The sequence below is a fragment of the Balaenoptera ricei genome, chromosome 14 (assembly GCF_028023285.1).
Source record: "Balaenoptera ricei isolate mBalRic1 chromosome 14, mBalRic1.hap2, whole genome shotgun sequence".
Taxonomy (NCBI): Eukaryota; Metazoa; Chordata; class Mammalia; order Artiodactyla; family Balaenopteridae; genus Balaenoptera; species Balaenoptera ricei.
In genome coordinates this window covers 47336891-47347977 of record NC_082652.1, presented here as the reverse complement: position 1 = coordinate 47347977, position 11087 = coordinate 47336891, and the positions used below count along the sequence as shown (strand labels likewise).

Here is an 11087-nt window from a genome sequence, read left to right as displayed (position 1 = left end):
CAGAGTTCAGCCAGAGATGTTCTTTGAGTTCCTTTGCATTTCTGTCAAATTTGGATTCTTTGTTTTATTCGAGAGGACAACAGGGGAATAAAAAAAAGCAAGTTCAAATGGTGAAATGGGAAGTGCTTCAATAGGAGTGTTTTATTGTCTCTGCCCGAGTTTCTAACATAGCCTATAAAGTGAAAGCACTGCTTTAATAAAAATGGAATGCTGTTGGTTACATGAAGTCCTGTCCCTCATCCTTCAAGTCCACCGAAGCAGGTGCCCCTCACTCCTTGGGGCTGCTGATTAGGGCCATGGTGGAGTAGGTGTAGGGGCTGAGCAGGGCCATGATGATATAGTGGCGGTGGCCAGACTCGTTGGCTGTGAACACCACCTAGGAGGGAACACAGACAGGATTGCTTTTCAGTAGAGCCTCCAAATGTGAGTCACAGACAGAGAGACCACTCCAAGTCCAAAGAAATTATTTTTACTTTCTTATTTTGTTTTCTGGAACAGTGTGAGCAAAAGACAAAACTCCAAATATGCTGGCCAGCTAAGCCGCTGGAGCCTTGCGCAGCCCTTTCAACCAGATTCTTTACTCCCACCTGTATAATCAGGTCTCTCTCTTTTTTTGGCAAATTTATACTAAAGATCAGGGTGGCCCTAACCTGACCGAGGGAAATCACAGAGCTCCTAATTGCTCATGCAATTAGTTGATCTTTAACGCTGACCGACATGTCTGGATTCTATTTCCACGGCAGCCATCTGTTTTACATGACTTAAGGAATTATTACAGACAAGGAAGACGCAAGGAGATTGGGCCTATGGATAACTCTGAGGTTCCCACTACCTCATAAGCAGAGGAATAGAGTGTGAACCAAGGGTTACAAATGTGGCTTTATTTTTATTATTATTATTATTTTTTTAGCGTGACTTCTCACAGGAAGAAAGCTGAGGCACACCTTGAGGCTAAACCCAGCCTGGGACCTGGTGGTAAATATTACTGCTCCTCCCCTTACTGGCCCCGTGACCTTGACAAGTTATTTAACTTCCCTGTGCCTTACTTTCTTCACCTGTAAAATAAGGGCAATAATAGGAATGGCTCCAATGGGTTGTTTACAAAGATTAAATAGGTTAAATATAGAAAACAGTGGTAGTATATGCTTGAAAAGTGTTATCTATTGTGTTGCTATTATTATTATGAATTTACTGTCTCTGTATGCATTGTCCGAAATCACTTATCCAAACCTCTGGAAGCCAGATGTGTTTTGGAATGAAAAAATTGTCAGATTTTAGAGACGTAAAATGATGCACTTATTTTTTGCTGTATAACACCCTAAGTGGGGTCTGGAGGGTTGCCTAATAATCCAACATATAAATATTTCTTCAGCAGACAAACAATAGGATTCAGTGGAAGGAATGAAGTCTCTAAAGAGCATCTTGTAAGTTCAGGTCATGTTATTAAATGAGTAATCATCAAACAGAGAACAAGTTTGCATTTCAGAGTTTTGTGGATTTCTGATTGTAGAAATGGTAAAGGGAAGCTGTGCTAGTTCAGTACGTTCCTTCCGACTTTTCCAAGGTGTGCAAAGTGCAAACGGTGCATTTTCTGGGATTGAAAACAAACAAAAAATGTAAAACAAAACACAAGCATCCATACACTCACCTCTGCATATTCATGGAAAGGGGAAAAGCCAAGTGACTTCCAGTAGGATTTGGTGTCTAATTCTACTTTGTATATTCCTTCTACAAGTTTTTCATCTGTTGTGAGCCCATGGAGCTCCCCAAAGTCACTGGTTTTCCTAGAAGGTGTAAAAGTCCACGTTAAGTTAGGCATTGAGGGAATAAATGCCATTTTGAGGTGACACCACACACACACACACACACGCACGCACACACACAAGTGCAGTTTGTGTATGTGATTATATATATATATATATTTTTTTTTTTTTTTTTTTTCTCAACTAGCTCAGGACAGGGAAAATTCTAGTAACTGTCTAAAATTAACTGACAGGAAATTTGTCAGGAATATTTCAAAACGCTCATTGTAGATTTTTTCTCTTATGAGGTTTCACTTCAAAAAAGTTATTACGCAAAAATACACTACCATGTGTCATAAATACACTGCCATGTGTAAAATAGATAGCTGGTGGGAACCTGCTGTATAGCACAGGGAGCTCAGCTCGGTGCCCTGTGACGACCTAGGTGGGTGGGATGGGGGGTGGGAGGGAGGTCCAAGAGGGAGGGGAAACAAACTGAAGGAGAAAAACCATATGATCATCTCAATAGATGCAGAGAAAGCTTTCGACAAAATTCAACACCCATTTATGATAAAAGCCCTGCAGAAAGTAGGCATAGAGGGAACTTTCCTCAACATAATAAAGGCCATATATGAAAAACCCACAGCCAACATCGTCCTCAATGGTGAAAAACTGAAACCATTTCCACTAAGATCAGGAACAAGACAAGGTTGCCCACTCTCACCACTATTATTTAACATTGTTTTGGAAGTTTTAGCCACAGCAATCAGAGAAGAAAAAAAAAAATAAAAGGAATCCAAATCAGAAAGGAAGAAGTAAAGCTGTCACTGTTTGCAGATGACATGATACTATACATAGAGAATCCTAAAGATGCTACCAGAAAACTCCTAGAGCTAATCAATGAATTTGGTTAAGTAGCAGGATACAAAATTAATGCACAGAAATCTCTTGCATTCCTATACACTAATGATGAAAAATCTGAAAGTGAAATTAAGAAAACACTCCCATTTACCATTGCAACAAAAAGAATAAAATATCTAGGAATAAACCTACCTAAGGAGACAAAAGACCTGTATGCAGAAAATTATAAGACACTGATGAAAGAAATTAAAGATGATACAAATAGATGGAGAGATATACCATGTTCTTGGATTGGAAGAATCAACATTGTGAAAATGACTCTACTCCCCAAAGCAATCTACAGATTCAATGCAATCCCTATCAAACTACCACTGGCATTTTTCACAGAACTAGAACAAAAAATTTCACAATTTGTATGGAAACACAAAAGACCCCGAATAGCCAAAGCAATCTTGAGAACGAAAAATGGAGCTGGGGGAATCAAGCTCCCTGACTTCAGACTATACTACAAAGCTACAGTAATCAAGACAGTATAGTACTGGCACAAAAACAGAAACATAGATCAATGGAACAAGATAGAAAGCCCAGAGATAAACCCATGCACATATGGTCACCTTATCTTTGATAAAGGGGGCAAGCATATACAGTGGAGAAAAGACAGCCTCTTCAATAAGTGGCGCTGGGAAAACTGGACAGGTACATGTAAAAGTATGAAATTAGAACACTCCCTAACACCATACACAAAATTAAACCTAAAATGGATTAAAGACCTAAATGTAAGGCCAGACACTATCAAACTCTTAGAGGAAAACATAGACAGAACACTCTATGACATAAATCACAGCAAGATCCTTTATGGCCCACCTCCTAGAGAAATGCAAATAAAAACAAAAATAAACAAATGGGACCTAATGAAACTTAAAAGCTTTTGCACAGCAAAAGCTTAAACAAGCAAAAGCTTAAACAAGACCAAAAGACAACCCTCAGAATGGGAGAAAATATTTGCAAATGAAGCAGCTGACAAAGGATTAATCTCCAAAATTTACAAGCAGCTCATGCAGCTCAATAAAAAAAAACAAACAACCCAATCCAAAAATGGGCAGAAGACCTAAATAGACATTTCTCCAAAGAAGATATACAGATTGCAAAAAAACACATGAAAGAATGCTCAACATCATTAATCATTAGAGAAATGCACATCAAAACTACAATGAGATATCATCTCGCACCGGTCAGAATGGCCATCATCAAAAAATCCAGAAACAATAAATGCTGAAGAGGGTGTGGAGAAAAGGGAACACTCGTGCACTGTTGGTGGGAATGTAAATTGATACAGCCACTATGAAGAACAGTATGGAGGTTCCTTAAAAAACTAAAAATAGAACTACCATACGTCCCAGCAATCCCACTACTGGGCATATACCCTGAGAAAACCATAATTCAAAAAGAGTCATGTACCAAAATGTTCATTGCAGCTCTATTTACAATAGCCAGGACATGGAAGCAACCTAAGTGTCCATCATTGGATGAATGGATAAAGAAGATGTGGCACATATATACAATGGCATATTACTCAGCCATAAAAAGAAACGAAATTGAGCTATTTGTAGTGAGGTGGATGGACCTAGAGTCTGTCATACAGAGTGAAGTAAGTCAGAAAGAGAAAACAAATACAGTATGCTAACACATATATATGGAATCTAAAGAAAAAAAAAAAAGTCATGAAGAACCTAGTGGCAAAATGGGAATAAAGACACAGACCTACTAGAGAATGGACTTGAGGATATGGGGAGGGGGAAGGGTAAGCTGTGACAAAGTGAGAGAGTGGCATGGACATATATACACTGCCAAACGTAAAACAGATAGCTAGTGGGAAGCAACCTCATAGCACAGGGAGATCAGCTCATTGCTTTGTGACCACCTAGAGGGGTAGGATAGGGAGGGTGGGAGGGAGGGAGATGCAAGAGGGAAGAGATATGGGAACATATGTATATGTATAACTGATTCACTTTGTTATAAAGCAGAAACTAACACACCATTGTAAAGCAATTATACTCCAATAAAGGTGTTAAAAAAGAAAAAGAGGGAGGGGATATAGGTATACATATAGCTGATTCACTTCATTGTACAGCAGAAACTAACACAACATTGTAAACCAATTTTACTCCAATAAAAAAAAAGAAAAGAAAAAAAAAACCACACTGACGTTTTCTAGAGAGGTACACTTTTAACGTGGGATCCTTCATTGCATTCATTATCACCTATTTACACTCCTGTAAACTGATGCTCCCAGAGTAACCAAACTTTAAAGCATTAATATAAACACGATACCTCTTTTAATTGCAATAGACACATTCTTAAGTCATTCAATCCAACAGGACCCATTACTAATAAAAATAAAACACATTTTTGGCCACTTCCCCATACAGTACAAAGTAAGGAGGAAGTAAACGGTTTCCTCAGCAAGGGGCCTTGTCCCCTCGGTGTTTTGAGGGGGAAATTGTAGATGAAAACCCTGGTTCCAGGCCAATGGCAGGAGATAGAGGAACATCTAGAAACTCAGGGAAGCGTTTGAACTGGGCTAACTTGGGGCTTGTGGGTGAGGCGTGGGAAGGTCAAAGAAGCTCTAACCATCATGGTGGGGGAGGAGGGACAGCCCAGGCCACTCAGGAAGGCAGTTACTGAACCTGTGACCTCCCTGGGGCCCACCTGGCACCCAGGTAGCCTGCAGCAGAGCCAGCCTGACTGACGGGTCCATAGTCCCCAGGAACCACCACGTGCAGATTGAGCTGACTGCCGCTAATTTGGAGGACTTAAATGATGTGCAGTTTCAGGAAAATTTGTTTTTATTAACTTGTTGGATAATTTGATGTGACTGGATTTTGTTCATACGTAGAAAACTGAGAGGAGTTCTTGCTGTCAGTTGAAAAGACTGTTTGACGTTTTATTGCAATGGGTTTCCTTTCCCGAAAGCTAAAAATCTTTTCAACGTACTTCTGTGTCTACATGTTCCAATTTAGGTTTTAGTAAACTAATTACCAGACAGTTACCATTAAAAAAAAAAAAAAAAAAAAAAGAGTCATTACGATTCAGGGTTGGTATTTGGGCAAAGGTTCGTAACTACCCTTGGAAGTGGCCATGAGCTTCTCTGACTGAGGTTCCCTTGACCCTGGGGCCTCACTTCTCTCCCCTGTTGTGTGAGGGTATCTACCAGAGGAAGTATCATTTGTACACATAATGGGAACCCCAAAATACAAGGAGAAACCCATATCTGACTTTTTCATTGTTTATATGATTAAGCTCCTTGGTAACTCTTTGCCATCAACAAATACTAGGCAACTCCTTTTTGTTTTTAAACTAGGCAATTTCTGTTTCCATGTAAGCACCTGCTCAATGACTGGTGTTAGAAATCACTCTCCATTAGATAGCAAAAACTAAGACAGGTAAAAATGGAAGTTGTCTTTACTGACTCTGTTCATTACCCTCCCACCTTTCTTCCTTTCCAGGAAGAAAATACTGGATTTCCCTTTTTTGTCTTATCATCAGAAAAAAAATTCCCACAAACATCTGAATGTTGTTGGGTTTTTTCTGCCTTTTTATTTATTTATTTATTTATTTATTTATTTATTTATTTATTTATATTCATCTGAATGTTTTTGGCGTCCGTTCTGTCTCGTGCTTAGAATATTCTCTTAACTTGGCATTTCCACAGTGTTCTTGGCATTTTATAGAAACATAAATGAACTAACAAATAAAAACTCAGTTGAAACCACACTAAAGAAAATGACTTTCCCAATGATGGATGCAGAATCATCATGTGATTCTTGGGATTCAATGAAAACCCACAGAAACTCTCTTCTCAGGAGACAGAAACGCTTAGCAGTATCACTTGGTACTGAGCGTTTCTTTGTTGTTCATTCTTTTAGTTGGTTGGTTTAGATTTTACTAATGTGCATTTTCTTTGAAACTCTTGCTAGTGGAGGTGGAAGAACTCCGTGAAAGTTATAGGGCATCTGGTGAAGGTGAGAAGTCATTTGGGCTCCCAGCAGTGGGGCATGGTGAGGCTGGTCTGTGGCTGTGCTTGCTATCATGTGTCTTTCTCTTCTGTGTCTTTTCTTATGGAGCTCGATAGCCCCCGCCTCACAGAGTAGATGCTCCACCAGGGTTTGCTAGACAACAGCCCTGGACTCTGGAGGATCCAGATACACTACAGAGAGCCACCTCCTCCATGCAGCCCCTCGATTCCATTCCTTTCATTAATAAATCAACACAAATTCTACATCTTTCCTAACATTCCAAGATAAGGAGTGTTATGCAAGGGCATCAAGGAATCTGGAATTCCTGAAATTATATACACATTTTTGTATGTGTGTATATGTGTATTTTTCTGGGCATGGAGTTCATAGTTTTCATCACCCTTTTCATGTGGTTCTTGACCCCAGAATGTGGTGATGTGTAGTGGGGAGTAGGAAGCAGCCCGGAATGCTGTTCAGCATCCTGGTCACTTGCAGCTGAGCAAGGCAAGAGGGCATCCTTCTCAGAATCCACTTTCCCTCTGCCCACATTTTCAGTTTACTTGATGGACTTTCAGTGATTGATGTTGTTAGGGACCCTTTGACCGAAACCGCCCGCCTTGGCCAGGTACGATAACAACTGCTTGCATGAGTTGTCTCACAACAGGAGGTCCCGATAAGGACCACGGCACTGCCTCAGAAAACTAATCGGGAGAACCCGAGAGGGGCCAAAAGGAGGGAGGAGACGCCAGCCCATAGGTCCTGCCGACCTCCCAGAAACCCTCGAGCTAGAATCCATCTTGGCAGAGAGATGTGCCTGCCACCAGAAAGGACCCTGAGTCAGACCAAATATGGGCACAAGTAAGATGATTGGCCAGAGACAGCCGGAAACTAACCCCATTACCATAAGCCCTGAGACTGCGAGGCACGTGGCAGAGCAGTCGTCCTGGGTTCCCTTACCCTCTTGCTCTCCACCCGGGTGCCCCTTCCCAGTAAAGTCTCTTGCTTTGTCAGCACGTGCCTCTCCTCGGACAATTCATTTCCGAGTGTTAGACAAGAGCCCACTCTCGGGCCCTGGAAGGGGCCCCCCTTCTGGTAACAATGTGAGCCCCTCTCTCTAACAAGTGGCGGGGGAACGGGAAGGTATAACCAAGTCCTCCGTCTGGGTTCCCCGGGCAGCTCACCCCGAGGCAAAGGGCTCCCAGGTCTCGTCAGCAGCCTTTTTGAACACTTTCACGCCCACGTTCACAGCAGGAACGCCCTGGACGACATCTAGGACTTTGACCATCAGAGGACACTTGGATTCACCAGAGCCCTGGGCAGAGAGGAGACAAGTGACAAGTCAACAAAGTTGGTCAGAGTGACAGGATGCGTCCTTTGTGGTCTTCGATTTGGAACAAGGCAGAAAGGACACGCGAATCCCATTTCCAGCTACGTACGGAAGTGTTGATGGTTAATGAGCTTCCCTCACTCAGTGCAGCACAGACGTGATTGTCTCCAAAGAAGGAATGGTTTCTGCCTCTGGACATGCTGCGCTCCAGCGGGGGCGTGTATACTGAACTTGAAGGGAGAAAATAGGCCCTCTGAGAACAGTTGCTTCAGTAAGCCTCGTCATTTGAGTAGAATTACTGCAAAGATGTACTGTGCCATAGGACTAAATAGTTTTTCCTGAGAGCATTTTACTCAGTTGTTGCTGTAGTGATTCCCTCTTACTAGTTGCTGTAAAATAATGTCAGATGATTTCATGACCCTTTTTATAGTTTTAGTTAATTCTCCTAGGGGAATTTAAGAATTTTTTTTTTTTTTCCTTTTTGGCCATACTGCATAGCTTGCGGGATCTTAATTCCCCAACCAGGGGTCAAACCGGGGACCGCAGCAGTGAAGGGGCCGGGGCCTAACCACTGGACCACCAGGGAATTCTCAGGATTTAAGAGTTAGAGATCTGACTAGAACGTTGTCTGCCAAGCCTTTCAGAGATTAATCACTACATACCTTTTTATTAGCTAAAGGGAAATCAACTTTATCAAATGTCAAGCTTCTGAAAACTCAATAGTAACAGCTTCTGGAATATTGGATCTTTATTTCTACCATTTATCTGAGGAAATTGAGGTACCATTGCAAAGCCATAGAGGAGAGCGCCCAGGATCCAAGCCCCAGTTCAATGAGCTCTGCAGAATTTCATTCTTTTTGAAGTTTGAATCAATGATGTTTAAAAATAGATGCTGGGTGCCCTGGCCCTACTAACAAAAGCTGGTTGGCAAAGCAGGAAGGAGTCACTTCTACATCATCCACAGGAGACATATGAAAGGACTTCAAAGAGTCGAACACTCACCACAGGGCTAGCCTCAGACACAAGTCCCAGTCCAGCGAGGCAGAGGAGGAACAGACGGGAAGAAGCCATTCTGCCAAGGACCGGTGGGTCTCTGAGAAGGCTGCTCCCAGCTTCGGGCTTTTATACTCACTTCTCCCCAGCCAGCCTCCTGAGCCCTGCCAACCTGTCTCCAAACCTGCTGATTCTGATTACTGACTTAGTCAACAAAGGGAGAATAAGTAACCCACACAAATATGAAACTTGCCTAGACAGATTAGAGCGTCAGAACATTAGCTCCATGAAATATTCTTAACAGGTCATTTGACCAACTAGATCACCAAAACAAAACAATCAAAACAACAAAAATACTCTTCTCCATGCGTGGCTGGATGCAGCAACATTCTTGGAGATTTAATTCCTCCCTACATATTATTTCTATGCACGTTTTCCATTTTCTATACATTTTATCATTCATTTTAAATGATAGATGCAAATTGTAATAACTTATTTCACATGGAATGACATTTGGCTGCACAGGCTTAAATATAGTGCATCAGAAAGCATCGTGGCACTCGAGCTATATCCATGAGTCAACGAGGAAAAACCTTTGGCAGTGCTTAAATTTGAAAAACCTATGTTTCAACCAAACTAAGTCATTTGGAAGCTTAACTTAGTCAGCAATTTCTCCATGATTTTTGTGTTCTTCTGAGACAAGGTTCTCAACCCAAGGAATAATGACACATTTCAAACTGGCATCCACGAGCCTGAAATACAAAGAACCAGATATTTTTTATGGCCTCTTCTGCACTGAATGTGCAGAAACAAGGCTACCCAGCTGGCTTTTGTCAGAATCAAAGTTTCTGGAAGGAAGTAGAAATGGCTGTGAGAACTAAAAGCCGTGGTTGACAAAAGATTTTCTTTCTCCTGACCAGTTTACATGTCCAGCAATTATAATCGTTGGATGATTCATTGATCAAGTACCAGCTCTTGTGTGTATGTGTGTGCACATATGTGCACGTGGCTTTGTTATGGGTTAAGACAGGTTTTGTCCTGATAAAGACGTATATGTAGAAGACGCAAAGACGATAGACAAAAATTTTGGAGAATCACATGTCAAGGGTGAGTCCAGTTTGGAGCACAGAGAGTTGGGGGAGCATTCCTTTAGGTGACAGCTTGGAAGAAACTGAACAAGAGGTGGTGAAGGATAAGAGCTTTCAGGGGGTAGTGGAAGGGGCAGGAAGGCATTCCAGAAATATGGAAATGTGCAGGGGAGGAAACTGACCACAGGAAAACAACAAAGGAGCAAATCCAGTTCAGAGCATAGCTAGGAAGGGAATCTCATAACCTTAGAGTCTGACTCTGAAGTAGCACTGGAAAGAGTTTTGAATTTGAAGTTCGATGACCTGAGTCCTAATTCTCTTGCCCGGTTTCCAGGATGACCTTCTGTGAATTATGTAATATCTCAAATACTCAGCTCATGCATTTGTAAAACAGAAATTCCTACTTTTCTACTTCAAAGAACTATTCTAATAACTTTTTACATGAGATAATACAAAAGCTCTTGATAACCTGTAAGCCACTATTCTGGTATAAAGTCTAATTATAATTTAGTTCAACATCTCTGCTAAGGAGAAAATTCTTTCCTTATATCTTTCATATATTGTCATCTAATATTCTCTGGACTGTTTCCCAATGCTCAGAGCTTGGGTGGAGAGTCTTTTTTCTGACTGTGAATTCTAAACATTCTAATGTGCTCTCATGTCCCAAGTCAATCTTCCATCTATGCATCTTTGTGCTACTTTCCGTTAAAACCAAGAAATGTGTCCCAAAGACATCATGACCTGGCAACACTGGACTGCCACCAGCCCATAGACATGTTACGTTTGGCCTGAGGAATCTGTCTTTAAAATTTTTTTTGAAATGGTTGTTAAAATTAAAAATTGAGACACATTGCATAAAAATGTGGATTTCTGGCTTCTCTTGAGAAATCAGAAAGAAATGTAGCATTAGGCCTATTCTCACATGTGATGATAATCTTCGGGCTGTCATTCTCAGACATTACAACGCCCAGGCCTCTCCTTTGACTCTGAGGCTAGGTAACATCTCTAGTGGCACTCTCACGCTTGAGCTTTTTTCTCTCCTGACACATGTCCTGTTTCT

At 41.3% G+C, this 11087-nt stretch overlaps 1 protein-coding gene across 1 annotated transcript; it reads right to left on the bottom strand.

Annotated features, from left to right (window-relative positions):
• Positions 1–268: 268 nt before the first annotated feature.
• Positions 269–9017, bottom strand: TTR (transthyretin). The gene is made up of 4 exons (XM_059894471.1): positions 8949–9017; positions 7801–7931; positions 1649–1784; positions 269–376 (listed from the first exon to the last, which is right to left on the bottom strand). Exons 1-4 carry the CDS (start codon positions 9015–9017, stop codon positions 269–271), a joined length of 444 nt encoding a protein of 147 aa, XP_059750454.1.
• Between the last annotated feature and the right edge of the window lie 2070 nt (positions 9018–11087).